The 23075-nt window shown below is 41.3% G+C and overlaps 1 protein-coding gene across 3 annotated transcripts in view; it reads left to right on the top strand.

The window, feature by feature from the left end:
• The window catches only part of Klp10A (kinesin-like protein 10A), a 664442-nt gene that overhangs the window by 258376 nt on the left and 382991 nt on the right, over positions 1 to 23075 (top strand). For 2 of the 3 annotated variants that reach the window (XM_067145844.2, XM_067145843.2), the window contains exon 4: positions 2452 to 2595. The exons of the other annotated variant lie outside the window; for it this stretch is intronic. In XM_067145844.2, coding sequence (XP_067001945.2) covers positions 2452 to 2595 — 144 coding nt within the window. The remainder of the gene's footprint in view (positions 1 to 2451; positions 2596 to 23075) is intronic. 3 annotated transcript variants of the gene reach the window in all.

Here is a 23075-nt window from a genome sequence, read left to right as displayed (position 1 = left end):
CGGAAGAAAAATATACCGTATATCCAGTGTTTCCAACTTATATTTTCAATATCCGCTAAATACTACTAAAAATTCGCTAAAAATCCGCCAAGAAATCCGATCTCAAAAAATGAGCAATAAAAATGAGCATGGTGATGATGATGATGATGATGATGATGATGATGATGATGATGATGATAATAATAAAAGTAAATATCTGCACTCGCCTGATCTGTGAGTTTCACTGCGATTAACCCACTGCCTGCGAGTTGGCGAAATAAAACTTGTAGGCGTTTTACTGCCGGGTGCAAACTAGGTGAATCCCCTACCTCAAGGGCCACACACAGAACAGGCCAGTTCATTAAACCGTCTTCCTTCATAGCATAACATTAATATAAATGCTACTCTCTCACAGTTTCATTATCTGTCGTCATTCGTCAACTAAGAGATAAGTAACCTTTCCCCACGCATTACAAATTTGATACCTAGATCTCATAACATCAAATCCAAATAACATGTTTTCCTCATATGACTGTTCGCTCCTGACAAGAAATACGGAATAGCTCGGAGACAGACGGGAGTGCAAGTTAAAACAAAAACGTGAAATGGATAAAACGCTAAATTCCGCTATAATAAATCTAGAATTCCGCCCAAAAATCCACTGTCCGCTAAATGATATATTTCCCCGCCGAGTCTTCTAATTCCGCCAAATTTAGCGGAAAATCCGCTAAGTATGCAACACTGCGTATATCATTGTACTATATTAATAAAGAAAGAAAAAGTATTTTAACTTCATAAATAACAAATAACATTTACAAAAACGATATTTTCATATTACACAAATCTCTGTTGAAAATTCCACATCCAAATGGTCGAGAGGATTGGCAGGCCCTGTCCTTGCTACGTAAAATAAAGTGCTGGTGGTTATTTTTTTAAGAGGAAGAATAACTTGGTAACCATCCTCTACTAGACTAACACTAACCAGAAGGGAAATGGAAGAGGTCCGATGCTTCGAAAAGCGAAAGTGTCGCCAAAAGAAAGGACCAGGAAGAGCGTGAAAATGAGACTCCTAAGGCCTTTCAAGTCTTAATACCGTCGAGGTTGGAAAAGAAGAGAGAGTTGACCAAGGGAGGCCAGACTGGAAATGTATGAGCGAGGAACGTGACACAAGTGGAAGCAACGCCAGACTCAACTAGGGGAACCGTGGTCGACAACCCACATCACCAAGTTGAGAGGCCCTTGTCCCCCTTTTAGTCTCCTCTTACGGCAGACAGGGGATACCGTTGACGTTATTCTATCATCCCCACCCACAGGGGGATGTGAGATTCAGTACTGTGTGATGTAGATGTATGTTACGTAGCTTACATTAAAGCATCTTTATCGTGCCCATTTTTGTTATGAATGCATGCTTTAATTATTTTACTGCTATTTCCTAAATGTTAAGTCTTATTTGCCTGCCTGTTTTAGTAAAAATAAATGCCTGAACTTTCGGGCTCCAGATGTTAATAACGTTGCAGCCAGCTACTAATTCACATTCGAACCCCCAGCCATTCTGCTGATACTAATGAACAACAGAACGCACTACCTATTTTTCTGCCGATAATTGCAGTCTGTGTGCCATCCAGGCATCGGCTTATTTTAGCAGAGGAGTAAGGGTTTACTTTCGATGAGATAGTGTACGTCCCTCTCTCTTTTCAATACAGATCCATATTGTCTTTCACCTTTTCTTTAGTAATGAGACTATTGCATCGACTAAATGTGGTTTAAGATTGTGCGGTAGTGTATCTTAGCGATGCACACCTCCAGTACTTTGCATAGAATTGAAATTAATCACTCATGAGCCACATGTATGGCATCACCTTTCACGGCAACTTTATCTCCATTTCATCTCCACGCCTTGTATTCTAGTAGTTACTATACCCTCTCAGGTAGCTGTGATCCTGATCATTCTTGTATCGGTACTTCATTCTATTCCATTGTTAATTGAACCAGAGTAAATACAGCTTTATTGAATTTGAATCTTGTGGAGTAAAGCAAGTGATTCGAAAAGTGTGAAGTAGTTTGAAATTCAGAGACTTTTATAACAGGTGTGGAATTAAACGAGGCCACAGACCTAGTTGCAAATCGAGGATTTTGGATGTACTTAGTTAATGTAAACAGAACACCAAACAAAAAAACTCCAACGAATAAGTATATACATTTGAGAGTTATTTCAAAAGAATGGGGAACGCGAAACATTTTTAAATCTTGCTCAGTTTTGCATAAGCTGTTAGCCAAAGAGTGAAAGAGAAATGGGGGTTCCTTGGGAAAATTAGCGATTCTTTTCCCAACTGATTAGATTAAGTAATGCGAGAGCGTCCCTCATAACCTGTACTGCAATTGAAGGATGAGACATTATTGTATAAAGTGATTTTTGCGTACGACCAACTAACTATTTCCATCCTCTCTTGCCCACCCTTGCTGCTCTCGCAGGATCCGTCAGATGACGACGACGATGACGGCGGCGAGAGTCTCCTTGAAGAGATGGACGACGACTTCACCAACCAGAACCACGGCATGGGGAACCACAAGCCGTCGTCCGCTACGCTGCCGGTCCGCGTGCCATCGGCTCGCTCGGTTTGTACACGCTTCTTTAATCCTGCGGTGCACCCATGCTTTTTTCGCTTTGGTTTCGGAATAAAGTTTTTTTCTGTTGGCCGCACATTGATGCACATATCAGTCTTTTCGGATTTACTTTTCTGGCGGGTTGGTATGTCTCACTAGCTTCCTTTTTATTTGCAGTTTTATTTCACCCTGCCTGTTACATTGCTCGATGTTGTTTTTATGCTTGTTACTTTAATAAATTGAAAGCTGCTTTTTCTTAAAATACTTATGTAATGCATTTTCCTTTGTGGTTTACTTCAATTTTATTTAATGCTACGTAATTATAAAATTTCTTGTTTATGATTATACTGTGCAGTGTTGCTCAAGTCAAAGGTAATGTAATTTTCGAAAAGTTAAAATAACTTACGTTTTGTAAATGTAAACTTTCAGGTTTAACATTTTAAGATGTATGCAGGAAACATCGTATAGCTTGTCTTTTCAACTTCTATTTTGCTAGGGAAATTGGGGAGGGCGGGGGTGAGAGATGCTGTTCTATTTCATCTCCTTCTGCGCGTGAACTAGGATAGAAAGCTTATTTTTGAAAATATTTTTGTGGAAATTTCTCTCCATATGATTTTAATAAATGCTGAGAACTACGGGCAAATGCATCAAACTAAGTATAGATTATAATTACGACCCTGTCGTTTAAGACCAAAGAATAGCCCAAATAAGCAAGCAAATATGACCTCAAAAGTGACAAATGACGTAAAAATTACAAAATATGACCGAATAATGATGAAATATGGCCATTTTAAAATAAATTATACGTCAAATGGCAGTTCCTTTGATACATATTTAACTAAATTCTTTATTCTTACTTTCATTTTTCTGAATATACATGTTCAGCAGTTATTCGGTCTATTGTCCTTTATTCACTTATCAAACATTTGTGAATACATACTTATAAAGTGCTAAGTGCACTAAGCTTGTCAGATCACACAACATTTTTAAAGTGAAAACATGTTTGCACCCTGCATTGGTGGTTTGAAATACGAGAAAACTGAAATCATTTTTTAAAAATATTTTGGTACTTTTAAGACCAGATTTCATTATTACTCAAATGCGTTAAAGTTTTAATTGAGCACCCCGAAACGAATTAAGTAGATGTCTTTCAATCGGGTGGGAGGGGGGGGGGGCAGAGGGGAAATGCCCGCAGGGGACTCAATTTTTTTTCTTTTAATAATTGAAGTTTAAATAAATTTAAATGCCACCTCAGTAGTCTGTAAGGAGGAAGTCAGCTGTCGGACGAAACTATCTCTACATCGGTCTGTTTTCAGACCAACTTTGCTGTACGGAAATGAAAGCTGGGTGGACGGACTCAGGATATGTTATGTTATTAATGAGTTAGAAGTAACATACATGAAAGTAGCGAGAATGATTGCTGGTGCAAATAGGTGGGAACAGTGGCAGGAGGGTACTCGGGATGAGGATATAAAGGCTAAGTTCGGAATTAACTCGATGGATGGAGCTGTACGCATAAACCGGCTTCGGTGGTCGGGTCCTGTGAGGAGAATGGAGGAGGATAGATTACCCAGGAAAATAATGGACTCTATTATGGAGGGTAAAAAGAGTAGAGGGAGACCAGGACGACGATGGTTAGACTTTGTTTCTAACGATCTGAAGATAAGAGGTATACATCTAAACGAGGCCACAGAACTAGTTACAAACAGAGGATTGTGGCGGGGTTTAGTAGATTCACAGAGGCTTGAAGATTGAACGCTGAAAGACATACGTGTAAAATGAAGATAAATGTATAATGTATTTGTAAGATACAAACTGTTTGTTGTTGAAAAATGAAGAAAGAAATCAAGGTATAGCCTGTGTCCGTGTGAGGCAGAGAAGTATTATGTTAGCGTTGTTGTTGACAATTTTATACAAATTTTGTACGATATTTTGTTTGGGTAAATGCGGAAGAATATGCACTAATTTTGCAGTTGAGTGGCCCAATGGTTACTCCACTGATGTATCACAGATGCTTGCCTCGAAAGATACACAAGATACACCAACTTTACACAAAGATTACAACAATTTTTATTCATTATAGTTGTGGGGTCAATACGAAGAAAACTGCACAAATTTTGGACTAAAATGTCACCAGTGTACCCAAAGCCTTGGTGTAACTTTGAGGCATTTTGAAGCAGATTTGGTTCAACAGTGGTGTTGACAATAAAGAAGGTTGAACTTACATTTATGTTTGGCACGAATTTAGTGTAGAAACTGTGATTAATGTACTTAAATTTTTGTGCAGTAATGGTGTCAAGTGTCACTTCTCTTGCACCAACTTTGTTGGTGTAAAATTAATGTGAAAATATTTGTGGTGTAATTATGGTGCCGTTTTGGTGCATTGTCGCTTTTGCACCAAATTAACGCCACAAATACACAACGTTTGCACCGATAAAAAATTGGCAATACTATGTTACACCATGATTACTCCAATGTTTGGTACAAACTCCACCACCAGGTGCTGATAATCAGGTAAGTCTTGGTTATAAAATAACCTGCAAGTTCGCGGTTCTGGTCTAAATTAAGTGGGGGTGGTCAGCACCGGGATTTAGGGGCTCTGACCTCTCAGTTGCCCAGGGGTCGGAGAATGGGCCTGCTTTCAATACATTATGGTAGGGTGGCAGGGCCTATAGTGCAAACTCGCATACCTTTTTCATTCTTCTCCGTGGGCGGAACTGAAGTGTTTGACACGATTAATCTTCAAAGTATCACGCGCGGAAGACCTCCGATTGTCACTTAACACATTCTTGTAAGAAGACAATCTCCGTTCTGCGTTACGAGACGTTATTGGTGCTGCACATATTTAAATAATTTTAAATCGCTGCTGTCGAGTTTGTACTTGTCTTGTAGTGCACTGATACCTTCTCTAAGAACGTCATTTATCTTGCACACATGGCGAAATCCGTCATTTCGATTAAGCACGTTTTGAAGTTTCCGTTTGACACTGTCGCCAACTAATCCATGTTATTGTTGTACTGAAAGTTAAACGTTTTCACGATTTCGTTACTTGTACGAATTTCTACGCTAGCAGTTTCTAAACAAGTAATTGCACTCTATATAATTCCAATGTTCGACTTAACATATACCAGACTTTCTGACAAACTGTTGGAAAGAAATTCCTGCACAATCTTGATAGAAGACCCGTCTTTGTTGAAGCCGTTTACAGCGTTTTTGATAGTGTAGTAGTGTTCGCAATAATACACGGCATCATCGAGCCACGTCCCCCACCTATAGGTGGGCCGGCACAAGGTTGCACTTGACAGTTGTAATTCATGTTGGCGCCACTACAAAAATGAAATTAAGAATGTCACCCGTCAGTCAGAATTACCAACCTCCTACTTTTTGTGTCAGATACAGTTACGCACTTTATTCATGTTAATTCGTATTTAATTCCGTATAGTGCTTATAATCTTTTATTTGCTTACACAAATATGAGCATTAAAAAATTATAAGGTTTAAGCGAGCCACAAAATAAATGCGAACTATTTTCAGTTGATTGTTGGCGATATGTGTAGTATAACCCGCGAGTGGTCGCTGTATGAGATTCTCTCACATTTTTTTATTTTTTAAAATTGTGATATTACTTTACAGTGATGAAAGCGTCACACCTTCCGGAACATTCGATGGAGAAAAAATTTAAAACTCCTATAATAATTGGGGTAGCGACTTGATCAACATGTCATCTTAAAGGGAATTACATAAACGTCGCAATGCTTGAATTTCAAGAAAATCCGTCGAGGGATTCAGGAGATAACCAGCATCACGGCATATGTGACGTAATGTCCCCAAACCAAATATAAGGAGGGCTCAATATAGCCTGATATCTCGGTCAGTCAGTGACAGTCGAGTAGTCAACGTGGCCCTACTCGCTGCCATTATCGTCGGAAGCTATCTTCGTGTGGTTATAGTATCACTGAGACACACTGAATTTTTCTAAGTCTTTATAAATGGGACTTGCAATATTTACGAGTGTTGAGGACTCTAATTTTTCGCCCGTAAGACTTGTAATATTTACCAGTGATGGACTTTAACTTTTCGCCAAGTGATTACCCAAAGACTTGTAATATTCACGAGTGTTGAACTCTAAATTTATTCGAAGTTTCCGTGAGCCTATACTTGTGATCTTTGCCAGTGATTACTTAAAGACTTGTAATTTTTTTTTCATTGATGAACTACAACATTATTGAAAGTCTTCATGACCACGGACTTGTCACGTCCATGAGTGTTAGAGTGGATTCTTGAACGTCTTTATGAACATTGTCTCGTGATTTTTACTAGTGGTGAGAAAACTCATTACTCAAGGTTTTCATGAACTTTGATTTATTCTGCGAGTGACGAAGAGCACATTTTCGGAGTTTGCATGGATTCTACCAACCTCATTGTACTTCGGTAATGTGACTACCCTCAACGTCGTCAGGAACCAGCGGAGGTCATCACGAGCATCGGGAACTTAAGGCGTATTCCGTGCAACCAACCTGGATGGTCCATCCGCATCTTGACGGAGTACTTGGGCATCTTCTGGAACGTGTTCCGGCCGGTGCGGCCTGGTGAGCTGGAGACCCGGGCCATTTAAAGGACAATGTGGAAGACAACCTCTATCTACCATGAGGTGATGTGCAATTTAACATGCATTATATGAATAAACTCTCATCAAATCAGATTCAAAAATTTCTTGTAGATAGGACCCTGCCTCCTGTACCAAGCCCTAGCTATTATTCATCCAGTTTAGCCCTGAGAACTATTCCATGCTTGTGTTGAAAATAAATCTTAAAGTCGGGCTCTTTTACTGGTACAGTACTGAACGAAGCTTAACTTGGTCGGCGAAGACAAAAGAAAAATAATAGTAAGGATTGCAAAAGAATTGAAGAATGTGAATGGAATTCGTGATCTAAGGCTGACTTCTACGTAATTGACGCGGGGAGAGAAAAAAAATATTTTTTGATCGAACTTGCGTACATAATCCTCATTAAATGACGAATCTTGTAGAAGGTAAAGGAACTGACGAATTCATCATGATCGAAGTTAAAAGTAAATCTAATAAGATGAACAGAAATAAAGGAAAGATAAACTTAGTGTATCGTACGGTAAGATCTCACCTTCCCGTGATCTACGCGGGGGAGTGCACGACCAGCTTGTAGTGGTGGTTACTAGTGTCGTAAAGACAACCATTTTCTCTTCACTCGAATCAGGAGAGCTGTACTTCTCATTAAAGCAATCACCACCATCATAACTTTTTTCTCTAAACAGGGAGAAAAAGGAAGAGTAAGGGAATTGGAGAAAGGAAACGGTTGCTCTTGTTGTAAGGGGAAACTCAACCAGACGACCACCTCCCTTCAAACCCACACTTCAAAGACTGAAGGTTTCGCCAAAAGAAAAGGAAGGCCGCGAAGGACGTGAAAATGTAAAAACAAGCAGAATCAATGTCGTGTTCAGCCAGGATGCCAAACAGAGACTCCTAAGTTAGAACGCTTTCCACCTCTCCAAGCCTCCTTTGAGTGCATATCACGACATGCAGGAGATATTGGGGATATATTCTATGCCCGCATCCATAGAGGGTTAAAACTTCAACGAAGACAAGGAACACGAAATGTCAACTGAAAAAATAGTCTTCTATGTAAGATGGCCTCTTTGGGCTGGAGAATGGTTGCCCAGTTGTAGTGTACTTCCTCTTAAAACAATGGTCACCACCATCTCTTGTTTTGTGTGTGCTAATCCCTCTGAATTAAAAAGGAAAGAGGGCGTGCGTGAATGATCAAGTAAACCACTCTTTTTTTCAGTCACGTTCTGTTTCATGGACGCAAGTGGTGCTGCGCTCATCAGCCACGTAGCATAACGCAGGATTCTCTTCCCCTTATCCCCTTGTCACGTTGTTACATTTATTTCTAAAATTCAACTGGCAGTTGAGGGAATAGGAGCATTCCCTGTGGGGCATTGTACTAGTCAACGTGATAAGAGGCCATGCTGCATAACGCATTATTTTAACAATAAATTGAATAAAAATTAAGTGATGGTAGTGGTATGTAATACTTTTCGAATGAGACACCGAATGCAGGTATGTAGTCCATAATTTCTTAATTATACTTTTTGATAGTAGATTGTAGTTCCATACATTGTGTGTATTGGGATCTGTTCGCCTTGGCACTGCTGTGGTGGGTCTTGCTGGCTGTCTCACCATGCTGTCAAGTCCTAGGATCTCCGCCATAACCTGCTGTCTAAAGTCCTTGGTACAGTAACTCCGATCCTGAAGAAATCGGCCACGCCCACAGAGGTAGTCAAGGTTCCGCAACGAGCAAAAGCGTCATCGTGCGCCTCTGCTGTGGTGTTCAAAGTGTCCTGCTCCAGACGGCAGATGCAAGTCGTCACCTTTTGCGTCATGATTCAATTGATATATTCCTCTGAAGTCTCTTAACCCATTAGCGCCCACTGATACCATATGGTATCAGGAGACAGTAGAAGTTTAACTGAGCTGGTACTGGCTTGAGTCGCAAGAGGCGTTTAGTTGGAGCTTTATATGTTCTTTGGCTTGAAGTGATGCATGCGCCTTACTTCTTTCCCTTGTCAACTGGCTGCCACTGCTTATAAGATTTTGAGAAGACTGGAAACACAGTAGTGTGGGGAATTATTTCTACGACCGCAGTCACATCTGTGACGCAATGTTCGTCAGGAACTAAACTATATGAATAATTAAATCCGTTACCTGTCACAACTTTTATCGTATCTTCTTCACAACGCGTTTTAAGAATCTAGGCTCCATCGTCAGGTGGCAAAATTAGTCAGATGTTCCTCTAACCGATACATAACTAATTGTGGAGCGTACGAGTGACAGCGCCGGTTATTTAGACAGGGGTGAATGCTAGTCATATGTAATGTTCTTCCTCAGACAAAATACAGTTCGGCGCAGTTTAGTTGCGACAAAAGCAGACTATCATAACATGAACATTATTTTATTAAGAAATGTGATCTTTCACTTTCATAACTTTTTGCGCCCTCTGGCACATGCGTTTCTTGCACATACTCTCGACTTCTTGGCCATAACAGACTTGGATGACACACTCGATCATCTTCATTTTGGTGGTGCAGTTCAACCTAAGAATCCGAGCATTTAATTATTTACCGTATGGCTTTGAGTGCCGGAAGTGTCCGATGACATTCGGCTCGCCTGGTGCAAGTCTTGGAATGTGCATTATCGGTTAGATATAAAACTGTAATTTTGTCTGTACACTTCAAATTTTTGCCTGATACTTCGTATTTACTTCGGATCGCTTGCCGGGCACTAGCTACGCTGCCGGGCGGAAATTAGTATGCTTCCACTATCTATATTGCAGTGCAACCAAGACACAGATTTCGAAAATGGTTATTTTTTTCTGTTTATTTGTATCGACATGAAGTAATTAGTCTACGCAGTGCTTACCTTGTTATAGGCAATGTTGCTCACAGTTCTGACCTCGTTCAATTCACCAATTTTGTTCTCTATCAACACTCTTCGTTTTTGCTTAGGAATTGAAGCATTTAGCGATCCTCTTGTCCTTAATTTGTTAGTCGTCTAACCGTTTCTCTACCCGGAACTGGAGCACACGGACATTTCATTGCAAATTGTCTGTGCACCTCGCTACACGACTCTTTTACCTTTTATCGTACATTAAAACACTCTGTTCAAGCGGGTATTCAGCCTGTTCCTTTTCTAACCACTGCGTTACACACGCGCTGCACAGCTTGCAACTTCCGCCTTATCGACCTTGAGTCGCGCTTCTGAAGCCCGTCCGTGGCTTGCGAGGTTTCTCCTGGCCCCACCCTTAAACAAACGCACGATACCAATATAGCTTATAGGGCAATACGTTTTCTCCAGCGAATTCGATCATTTGCGTCTTCATTCCAGGTCACGTCCGTGCGTTGAAGATCGTTTGCAAATATTCGTTTACATATGTTACGTGGTCTTCTCCCACTTCTATGTCCATCTGGTGCTACCCACAACAATGCTGTTTTTGCGAGTTTTTCATTATTCATGCGTAAAACATACCCCGAAAATGTTAACATTCTCTCGACAACGATTTAGTGAAGGCTGTGCGGACTACTTTTCAGCACTTCATTATTTATAGTACGGCCACGATAACTTATTAGTATGATACTTCTCAAACACCATTGATGGAAAAACCTTAAGCTTGTTTGTTGATTTTACTGAAATTTTGAAAGCTTCACGTGCATAATCGGCAGGATGACGGAGGAATGCGACCGTAGCTTTAGGACTTATTAATGGCCTCTGGCAACCATGTGTATCGCATTCGCTGGAAGACTGCAGAAGCTACCGAATTCTGCTAATTTCTGCGTTTCCGTCCCAATTATTGCAGATACGGATACCGGAATGTGGAAATCAGTGAACGTCTTGGAGTACATGCTGTTGCACTGTAATTCAGTCCGATACATTTCCACTCTTTATACACACAGTATTCGTATTATCAGTGTTTATTCGTAGCTGTAAAAGACTGGTCATCCTGTCTAACTCGGTAGTCATATCTTGTAAAATTGGCGTTATTTCTGTGAGTTGAAATCGCCTACTAAGTCCAGGTCTGTAAGGCGAAATCGCTCATTGCAGGGGATGTCCATGTTGGCGTTGTGCATCATTTTTCTCAGCGTGAAATCTGTGGCTAAAACGAAAAAGGAATGGCGACATTATCTTACATCGGTACGTATGTTTACAGCAAGTTGAATCTAGGCACATGCTTCTGAAAACAGTTATCGGAGCGGTTTGGCATTCCAAACAAGTCTTTAAGAAATTTCACATTGATACTTGGTGTATGCTATCAACCGCTTTCTTAAAGTCAATGAAGTTAAGGTTAAGCGACTTCTTGTTCTTGACCTATGCTTTGCTTGATTGCGTTTCGCAGAAGGAATATTTGTTCTGAACAGGACCTTCCACGGCGGAAGCCAGCCTGTTCTTCTAGCCGTTGATATGCCGCATCTAGTGTCAGTTTTAAGAGGAAAAGGCAAAATACTTTTCCAGGCATTAAAATAAGCGTGACATCTCTCTAGTTAGTACCCTTTTTTTTTTTTTTTTTTGGCGTAACAAGGCCTCCATGTTGCAATTCTTCATAGTGCCCTCCTTCCGAACAGGTGTTACAGTGTCTAGTGAGGTGTTGTAATGCGGCGAGACATTCGTATTATAAGTGTCCAGCTGATGTTTCATCCAAACAGTAGGCTTTATTTTGTTTAAGCGCTCTGATTGCCGTATTTCCGGAATTTTACCGGTGCTTACTATTATACTTTTGCCTCGGTTTATAAGTTGTAGACGATGGGCGCATTAGGCAGGTTTGTTTCCTTAAAGTGTTCGACCAAGCGGACAGCTTGTTCATATTTTGTGAGCAACACTGTGCAATGTATATCCCTTATAGAATTTTTTAAACAGCGGCGGGCTCCAGCAGGTTCCCGGATGATATGATGGTACAATGTCTTCATGTAATTTCACGAAGCAACTTCTTGACCTTTATCTACAAACCACTCCTTGTCATCTTTGACTCGGCCGCACCTTCTCCGTAAATAGGTACTACAGACAACTGTTCCCACAGCAATTGATCGTGGTCTCTTATACTCCATTCTCATGGTGGACATTTATATACAGGGTGAGCAACGTGAAAGCGGGACCAGTCCCGCAGCCCGGCAGCGCAGCCTGCACACAGGAGTTGCATGTGCGTCAGGAAGTCCGCAGTAAATACAGTAAATACATTGTCGCATAAGCTATTTCTGACAAACAAACACAAAACAAAAAAAGTAACAGTACTCACATATATTACGCCAGGAATGTTGAAACTGCCTCCCTTCGTTGTTCAAGCATTTCTGCCATGTGCTTAGGAAATTGTTCATTACCCTGTGCAGTTCCTACTGAAATAGCAATTTCTTGACGAATGTTAAGTTCGAAGTTCATCTAAAGTGTGTAGATTTGCTTTGCGCACTTCCTCTTTCAATAACTCCCAGAGATAACAATCGCAAGGGGTTAAATTGGGGGATCGAGGAGACGATATGTTTTTAGTGATAACTCTACCTTCAAACAGTGCATGGATTTCCTGTAAATAGAAGTGGGCTGTATGTGCCGTCGCAAAGTCTTGCTGAAAAAACGTGACACTTCTTTCCCTCTCACTTAATTCTTTAAAAAAAAAAAAGAAGCTGCAAAATGGTTTGCGCATGCCCATATTGGGCCTATTATTCTCTCGCCGCTAATAGCGCACCACTCTCTTATTTTTGCATCATGCAGGGGTACATGGTGAAGCTCATTAGTCTTTTCAGTATTCCAATAACGATTATTTCGTGTATTAGTATACCTACTAAGGTGGAAGAACGATACATCCGAAAAGAACATTAGATTAGGGTAAATTTCTCAGTCACGTATCGCGTTCAAAACCCATTCACAAAATCGCATTTGTAATGCAGGGGCACCCGGTTTAATTTCTTGCACTGCAGTGATTCTATACGGCTTTAACTTACGTAACTTTGTACCTGTTCGAACAGAACTATAGGAAATATCCATTTCCTGAGCAAGTCGTCGAAGTGATTTTGTAGATCTTTCCAGAGCGTTACCAGTGTTACCTACAGTTCTTGTGTGAGTACTGTACGTGGTTAATTAAGTTTCTTATCAAGAAGACATCCCATCTTACGTTATTTTCTACTTAACGAATCGAAGTCCGACCTGGAACTTGAACGTCAGGAAATTTATCTTGAAATAATCTCCTTTATGGCCCTCGCACTTTCTGTACGGACGTATGAATCGTGAGTACTCTTTGGGGAACAGAATACCGATATCTGACTTGACCACCTGAGCCATTTCACTGAATTCACACATAGTGCTCATGTCACCAACGAAACACGTGCCACGATTGTAAACGTTCAACAAAGACAGAAACCTGACGCGGTCACCGGCCGACTCACTCACTCAGGAATTCCCGCGCACAGGATGGAGCGGTTCCGCTTTATTGTGCTCACCCGATGTAACTCCCATCCCGTAAACATGGCTCAAAATATACATACCATTGTGCAATGTCTTGAAATCTTTCCAACTCCGACGACCTTCCGGCTTCTAATGTAACTAATTTATCGAACAAAATGGGCATACTACTACTTCTACTACTACTACTACTACATTGTAAGAAATACAGCGCGGGGGTGTGATGTGTAGTATTGCACGGTTTTGCGTTATGCAGACTCCAAGGGTCCAACTACATGTTGAAAGCTGTTAGTCATCATTGAGCGATGCATTCACATCGCCCATAAGACACATTTCATCAGATACACCATGCAGCTGCTCGTAAACAGCATCCTTGTCCTCATCTGCATCTTCCATTGGTGCATAGAATTGTGCAATAGCCGCCCTTGTGGGACCAGAATGAAAGCGTAGAGTGATGATTTGATCACTGAGCGGGTTCCTTCCAATGGGAGCTTTAGCCGCCCTTAGACAAGGGTATGCCATGGATGTAATGCTCCTCGATGTGCCCTTAGTAAATTAATGTTTTACCGTTGCTGACTATTTGGTTGTTGTCAAGCTAACTTCAGAAGGGTCCATTGCCAGTCCCAAATTCGGATGATGAGGAGGAGGAGGAGGAGGTGGTGGAGGAGGAGGAGGAGGAAGAGGGGTTAGGCGTCGGGCTAGCAACTCGGCCCCATAAGAACAAATTCATTGATGTGAACCCAACAATTCAGAACCTGAATCTTGTTGTTGGCTACCTGCATGATATTATTGTGGATGGTTCCGCAGTTTTATCGTAGGTCCTTTGTAGGGGCAACTTGGTCTGGATCGTACCCCGAGTGATGTCGCATAGTTGGGGCCTCGCCACACAGTACCTGTCAGGAGAGAGTCGGACGCAAATTGACCAACCCTTCTTTCACAACTATTACCATCGTTCTGTTACCTCAACGGAGGCCTCCGGCGCTGGGAGAAGGATCTCGACGCTGCGCCCAGATTATTCGCTTTCAAGCGGACTCCGGAGGCATCTCCTTTCTCGAAGCATCTGGAAGGGCTGGCCTCGCCAGAACAGTCTCCACTTCTTAGGGATTTCCTTTTTATTCATCCATTGCATTCTTAAATGTCTTTACTTCATGACCACGGGTGTAATTCACTGCTAAATCACCAACATACCACTTAAAACGTAATGTCAAATTCAGTGCTAACAGCAAAACTAGCTCTCTCTTTTATCACATTCACAGCAGACACAACAATCTCCATGTCATCCAATAGCGAACCAGGTTGTAGTCACATGACTATTTTGTAATCAAACATCATCTTCTTTGTATGCTTGTTTTTAGATTATGGTATTGTGATTTTAATACTTTGTTTGAGCTTTCTGCTGTTACACTCCATAATGGGCCAAAGTCCAGTTCGTCACCCTGCAAGTCTAGAAAGAGAAAGGCTTGTCGTACAAAATGGTATATATATATATAAAATGTCGAGTTACGCAAGTTAATTTGCTTATAGTCCGCAACTGCAGTTTAGGTCATGTTACAGTTTGTGTAGGCTATTTTCAATTTAGGGATATGTGGATTAAATTATTGTACTTTCTGAGTGTACTAAGGTAACGTGTGAAGATAGTGTCCAGATTAGTTCTTTGTTCAGGTACAAACCAAGAGTTTTCCCAGAGTTTCAAGCTGGTCTCACATGTTTAGAACGCTTCAGTGTCGTAAACTCACAATGAACGGTATTAAACGTGCTCACAGTACATTTTACAGCACAACAGATAAAATGAACCTGGATCCGACTCTTTGGCTGAATGGTTAGCGTTGACACCTTCGGTTCAGAAGGTTCCAGGTTCGATTCCCGACCGGGTGGGTGGCTTTAATCGCTTTTGATTAATTCTTCTGGTCCGGGGACTGGATGTTTGTGTTTGTCCCAGCACTTGCCTCTTCATATTCAGACAACACAACACACTACGCTAAACACAGGAACACGCAATAGTGATTACATCCCTCCATATGGGGTTGCGTCAGGAAGGGCATCCGGTCTTAAAATAGGGCCAAATACACATGTTCGACACAGTTCGCACCCGCGACCACACAGGTGTGGTCAAAAGCGGTGGAAAAAAAGATAAAATGAAGTTTCATACTAAGTTTTACATAAGCACAGTTGGGAAGAAATGATCCGGGTTTGTTCAAACACCTTTCAAAATGTTTTGGGTGTAAAAAGAGGTAGAATTGATACTGTACTTAATAACTTTCGGAAGGCTAGTTCTCATCCAAAAGGAAACCGAGAGGGGGACTATAAATCAGAGAAGTATAGTAATAAAAAGGATAATGTTTTGACATTTATAAACGGTTCACATTACTGTAGAGGTGCCTCTGCCAGACAGTATTTAAGCTCAAGAGCTCATTATCAACAAACTACATGCAATGTACAGTATAATGCTCTTTTACAATTTGTTTTACGTCGCACCGACACAGATAGGTCTCATGGCGACGATGGGATAGGAAATGCCTAGGAGTGGGAAGGAAGCGGCCGTGGTCTTAAGGCACAGTCTCAGCATTCGCCTGGTGTGAAAATGGGAAACCACAGAAAACCATTTGCAGGGCTGCCGACAGTGGGGCTCGGGCCCACTATTTCCCGGATGCAAGCTCACAGCTGCGCGCCCCTAACCGCTCGGCCAACTCGCCTGACATGTATAATGCTATGAACCCCGATGACTTGAATGTAAAACCAGCGGCGAGGGAGGACGTGTTGCGTAGTGCGTGCCGTGAAGTATAGTGGGGGTTAAACAGTACTGGGCCGCTATTGGGAGGTGGCAGTGGAAGCAGGGGAGGAATTCTAAGAATGGTTTGGAGAGAGAAGAAGAGCTGGGAAAGATGGGTGAGGCGGTACTGGTTGCAGCAGTGATACCTGTGCTTCTGGTCGTTGGGGGTGGAAATAAACCCTGGCCCGAATATCATCGGCAATTTCAGCTGGGAAGACCTGGCGGCAATTAGGGAGATATTGAGGGAAGTTATACATGAAACCTGCCCTTGGGACCAGATGAAAGAAATAACGAAAGAGCAATCAAAGGAGATAGGGAATATGAAGAAATGGCTGGAAACAAAGACAGAAGAAACGATGAACAAAACGTGTAACGAGAAAGTAGTAGAGCTGTTAGGAGGGAAAGTAAAAGATCTAGAAGGGGAGGTGCTGAATTTGAAGAAAGAAGCAGAGGTATGCAACCAGGAGAGGATGAAGAAATCCCTATTTGTATATGGTATTCAGAGAGATAAGGCAAGGTGGACGTAATTTGTAAGGTGGTGGTCATCCAGAACAAGATGAAAATAAATTTTAGTGAAGAGGATATAGACGATATGGAAAGAGTGGGTAAAGCTAAAGGTCGCAGACCAATTAGAGTAAAATGACTATCTTTAATGGCAGAAATGGTGTTAAGGAACGCCAGCAATTTACATGGACAAAACATGGGTAAGGAAGGAAGTGAAAATATGAAAACTTCTGAAGCGGCATCTATTGATGGCGAGACACCAAGGGCTGAAGGCACACACAAAGGGGTAGCGGCTAGTGGTGTCAAATGGAAGGTGGTTTCGACAGTGGACGGTGTCAAAACTAAAAGCTATGAGCGATCATGCCAGAGCGGAGGAGGAAGTGATTGCAAGGCAATATGGAAGGAAGGATGCAGAGCGACCCCCTGTGGGTGGGGGCGGTAGAATAACACCCACGGTATCCTCTGTCTGTCGTAAGAGGCGACTAAAAGAGGCCCCAGGGGCTCTGAACTTCGGAGCGTGGGTTGGCGACCACGGGGCTCTTAGCTGAGTCATGGCATTGCTTCCACTTGTGTCAGGCTCCTAACTTTCATCTATCCTATCCGACCTCTCTTGGTCAACACTTTTTCTTTTCCGACCCAGACGCTATTAGGTTTGCGAGGGCTAGGGAGTCTTTCATTTTCACGCCCTTTGTGGCCCTTGTCTTCCTTTGGCCGATATCCTCATTTTTCGAAGTGTCGGATCCCTTCCATTTTTTCCGCTCTGCTTAGTGTTATATAGAGGATGGTTGCCCAGTTGTTCTTCCTCTTAAAACAATAATCACCACCAATCATCACCGATACAGAGCGAGTTGTGGAAGGAGTGGAGGTAACTGAGGAGAGCAACACAGGAGGAAGTGGGCAGCGCAGTGCGGATGTGGAAGAAGGGAGTCGGGAATTGGTGAGCGAGGGAATCTCAAGTATCTTTAAGAGAAGAGTGCAGTGGACAAGTGATCAATAAAGGTGGTGATATGCGTGACGAACAGAAAGGAAAAGGAGCTATGAGTAAAGGAAGAAGTATGAGTCTAAAAGACTTGTACGGTAAAAGTTATAACGGTTTGGAGGATAAAGAGGGAAGAGAGCGACATTATGAAAGGGAGAAATGGAGTCAATGTGAGAGGGCTATGGTAACAAGAAGGAAGAATAAGGGAGGAAATCTGACCGGGGGGGGGTAAGTTATAACAAAATTGGAAAATAGGGTTTGTGAATATTGAGGGGCTGTTAGGCACATCAGATAAAAAGATTAAAGAAGTAGTGGAAGGTTACAATATTTTGGCACTCTAGGAGACACATCTTGAAAGAGGGAAGGAGATAACATGGGAAGGGTTTGTGTTTACGTCCAAAAGAAAGGAGTGGAATAATGGAAGAACCCCAGGAGGAATTGTGGTTCTAATAAAGGAAGAAATTAGTGGACTAGTAGAGGATTTTGATACAGAGATTCAGGAAGTGATCTGGATTAGATTTAATATGGCGAGGAAAGAAGGGTGGGCTAAGAAGGTAAGTTTAGCATTTGCAAATTGCCACCCTAGAAGTTCGTTACACGTTTTTTTTGTTTGTTTTTTGTGTGTGTTTTTTTAAAGGAGTTATTGCTGGAAATTGGTATAAGATGGAAATTTGAAGAAGATAGTATGTTGTTATTTCGGGACTGGAATGTGAGAATAGGGGGGCAGAGCGCAGTGTACAGTAAAGAAGATGGAAAGGTAATGGGGAAAAGTAGAAGTGAAGATAAGTCATAAACAGTTATGGAGATAAACTTTTAGAAATGTGCGCAGCAGGAAATTTATACATTCTGAATGGTTCGAAAGAGGGCGACAGGAATGGGAAGCTGACTTATGTTACAGAACTGGGAGGAAGCATGATTGATATAGTGAAAAGTTCAGAAGATATGTTAGAGGAGATCATAAGGATGGAGTTAGGAGATTGGCTTGAATCACATTAATTTCCAGTGCGGGTGTTGATAAAAATGAGGAGGGAGGGATAAGAAGAAAGAGTTAAGGAAGAGTGATGAAATGGGTCGAGGGGTATATTAAATATAAATGGACAGGAAAAGTAAAACGGGAATTTGATACGATAATAAAACAGTGACAGTAAGTTAAGGGTGGGAGGTTGCGTTGGAAGAAAACAGCTTTGGAACTGAATTTATACCCAATCAAAAGGGTAGCACAGATTGACAGATGAGGGACGAGAAAGAGGGAAGGGGGGAGGCTGGTACAGTAAGGAGTGTGAGCAATTGTGAAGTGGGGTTATGGGTGCGTTAAGAGAGTATAGAAAACAAGGCGGGAGTGCAGAACGAGAAGTTTTCTGTAGTTTAAGGAAAGACTGCAAAAGGGAAATCATTGAGAGAAAAGAGTCAGGGATGAAAGAACAAACGGAAGGGATAAATAGTGTAGGACGAATAAATAGGAAAATTTTGGGAGGGAATAAACAGAATTAACAAGGGTGGATGGAGATTTGATAAACCAAGTATTGAGGATGAGCAATGGGTGAACTATTTCAGTGAACTACTTGGGGGGGGGGGTGTAGAGAGAAGGGGGAAGAAGTTAGTTGGAGAGATAGGGGGGTATTGATATTTGAACCGGACAAAGAAATTTCAAAATCATGGAAGTGATAGGTGAAATTAGGGGTAGGTCTGCTGTAGAGTGCAATGGTTATTAACAATAGGCTTGGAAAGAATTTAGCAAAATTGGGCTGATGATAGAGGGCATAGTAAAGCTATTTAATAAGATTTTGATGGGGGTAAGTACCCAATAGAATGGGAAACAGGAATTGTATGTCCAATATATAAGAAGAAAGGTAATAAAAAATATCGAACAATTGTTGGGGTATAATTCTGTTAGATTCTCTAAGTCAAATTTATCAGGAGTTTTAGCAAACAAGATTAAGAGACGGGGCTGAACAGAATTCGGTTTTGTCAGTTTTCCAAGGGGGCTTTAGAAAAGGAAAAAGCGACAGACAATATGATAGTGAAGATGATTTTAGATAAATACATGAGTATGGGGAGAGGCAAAGTGTATGTGGCGGCAAGTGATTTTGAAAAAGCGTTTGATACGGTAAACAGAAGTGGGTTAGTAGAAAAATTGTGTACGTTGGGGGTTTCGGGGAAGATGATACGTGCATTTGAGGCGATACATAAGGTGGTCAGGTGTTGTGTCAAGTTGGAGGAAAACTGGTTAAGTAGGCCATTAGAGTGTAAGGTGGGTCTAAAACAAGGTTGTAAATTATCCCCTGATATTTTTCTAAATTACCGACATTTTGGATGGACGCGGCGGGAATAACTGGGTGGCGCCGGGTCTTAATGGGATGGAGATATTGGGACTGATTTTTGCAGTGTCAGAATATGCGAAGGAATGGGCCCTGAAAATTAACGGGAATAAATCGGAAGTGTTTGTAATGCAGAAACATGAAGGGAGAAAAAATGAAATAATTTGGATAGTCCAGGGAGAGAGGATAGAACAAGTTACAATATTTAAGAGTGATTTTAAACGGAAGAGGGACATGGGAGGACCAAATTATGAAATCAAGGTTAAAAGGGATAACAGCCTTAGCCGTAATCAAAATTTTAGTTATTTAATTTCAGAGAATATGCTATAAAACCTTGAGCTTAGTCTTAAGATCAGTAGTATTTGGCAGGGTAGTGTACGGGGCAGAAGTATGGGGGCTGGAGGAAATGAGGGTTAACTCTAGACAATTTGAGTAAATTTGGTAAGGCAGTGGTGGGGTTCCCTCAGTGCACAGGGAATGCTGGGATGGAATTAATGTTCTGGCATAGCGAGTAGAAGGAAGAAGTTTGATCACTCCCCTAGTTCATCGGTTCCTCCGGTAGGCCGCTTTCCCAGCAGTATTTGAGCTTAAGCTGACAAGTCAGCATACGAATAAAAGGCGGGTATTGCATGCAAAATATTATGCTTTTGCTTACCATTCCAGAAGTCAGTGAAATGAAATGTATGACTTTTAGTGCCGGGTTCGGCTCGCGAGGTGCAGGTCTTTTTATTTGATACCTGTAAGTGACCTGCGCGTCGTGATGAGGATGAAATGTTGATGAAGACAACACATACACCCAGCCCCCGTGCCATTGGAATAAACCAATTGACGTTAAAATCCCCGACCCGGCCGGGAATCGAACACGGGACCCTCTGAACCGAAGGTCAACTAGTCGGACCCAGAACTCAGTTGTCAAGATAGTTTAGATAGCTTCCGGGTACACTTTGTGGTCTTAGAAGATTTAAGTGTCTTTCTCATCTGTCTTATTACAAAATAAAATCGGCATTTCATATAATGTAACAAGTTTAGGGATAATGTCCGCAACATGGTCATCGCAGCACCCTAATTTTTTCGAATTAATAGCGATACTGTGCAAACTGTCCAAACACTCGTAAAATATATCGCCCCGTAGACTATGTTCACAGGAGAGTTTTTGTTCCACTACACTTTCAACTTGCACGAACACATTATAAACTGCTCTTGAAGAATCGATGTGGATAGTGCTGTCACTGTTGTATTTATTACTATAGTCCCTAATAAATGTGAGGGCTGCGACAATGATTTCTTCTGTAGGCTTTCCGTGAAGCAGGCCGACACATTTGACATTTTGTGACCTTGCATACATTGCGTACTATATATCATCCTTGATAGTGAATCAGACACTTCTTTGCAAGAGAGCGGCTGTCACTGTTAATTAGACCTAAATTGTTCTCCCAGTCCGGTAAGAGGTCGTCCATATTCTCAGTGAAGTCTATTGCTTGTCTTATTTTATTTTGTGCGTTTTCTACTACAGCCTTATTTGTCTCCTCTGTCTTCTTAGCCAGTGTTCTCATTTGATTGACTAATGATGTCAATGTCAGTTCAAATTTGGGCTCACAATTACTACCCGATAACAGGGCAAGTTTGGTTGGGATATAAATAGACTGCAACATGTGTAAATTCAGAAAATCTATTGTTGAAGGCTGGTCTTCACAACTTAATGAGCGTAGTATACCATTGTGTCGTTCTAGTGGATCTTGATTTAAATTTGGCTGCGAGCACATATCGGAATCCATTATTCCATAAATACTCGGTCACCTGTATGGTGCTCTCAATAGTTTCTCTCCATTTTATTAATGTTTGATGCTCTATTGAATCTTTAAAAAGAGCCCTTGCTGGTGTAGAAGTATTTAATACATTTATCAGGATGTTTGATTCCCTTGTGAACGTTTCTGTCGGTTCGCTGTCTTCAAATCCCTCAGAGTTTATCTGTCTAAACAACTTTATGCCATTTGCAACAGAATTAGTAAATAACTGAAAAGCAAGCCTCACGTTCATGCGCTGAAATGAAGTGGGGTCTATATTTGCAGACGTTAGCTTGTGGAAAACTTTCAAACCTGCAAATTTATGGCAGTTGTCCATTTCAAAAACTTGTTGATAGAATTTGAAGTCCACAACTTCGTTACTGTAATAGACTTGCCTTTTGTCTTGAAAATTATTTCTGATGCACTTCATTATATGTACTGCACCTGAAAATGCCCGAAGTCTCCTACTAGAATCAAAAGGATTAGAAATAGAGCACACGACCTTCCCCTTTCCATTTATTCCTAAAAATTTCCACACCTTTTTATTAGACTGACTTCCGTCTGAGGTGAAACCTAGAATTCTGGCGCCAATTTGCTCCAGTTGTTAAGACCAACTGGATTACAATTCGGGGTGTGGAATTTCAGCTTGAATGCACAGCAACCGGTTGAACCCAATTTTGAAATAGGGGCACAAACATGAACACTAACGCATGTTTTGAGAGTTTACTTTTCTGGTGTTCTTGGGTGTGTTCTCCTAAATCGAATCCATCAACTTTTAATGGGTTAATGTTAAACTGAACTTCTTATTTCAGTTTTACTTCCTCATATATGAGAATTCCCGCGCGATTGTTTTCACTCTTCTCATCGCAGAAATAGTTCTCAGTAGCACTTATGGCGTGGATGTTCACCCCGTACGGGCACTTATGACATTTAACTAATTTTCGCAGGTGAGCCTCCGAAGGAAGGGGAAACATGTGCCTTAAACAATGTCTATAGCTCTTAGGTGATTTACTTTTAAATAAGGGAATATTTAAAGGAATTCATTATCATATCTCATCCCTTTCTTATTTATTAGCTGGCTTTTTTTTTTAGCATGGTGTCAATAATCACCTTTTGCTTTCTGCTTAATGTCGGCTCACTTGAATAATTTGGCTGTTATTTGGGT

This window comes from Anabrus simplex, chromosome 4, assembly GCF_040414725.1.
Source record: "Anabrus simplex isolate iqAnaSimp1 chromosome 4, ASM4041472v1, whole genome shotgun sequence".
In the NCBI taxonomy this organism is placed as follows: domain Eukaryota; kingdom Metazoa; phylum Arthropoda; class Insecta; order Orthoptera; family Tettigoniidae; genus Anabrus; species Anabrus simplex.
This window is presented reverse-complemented; position numbering and strand designations above follow the sequence as displayed.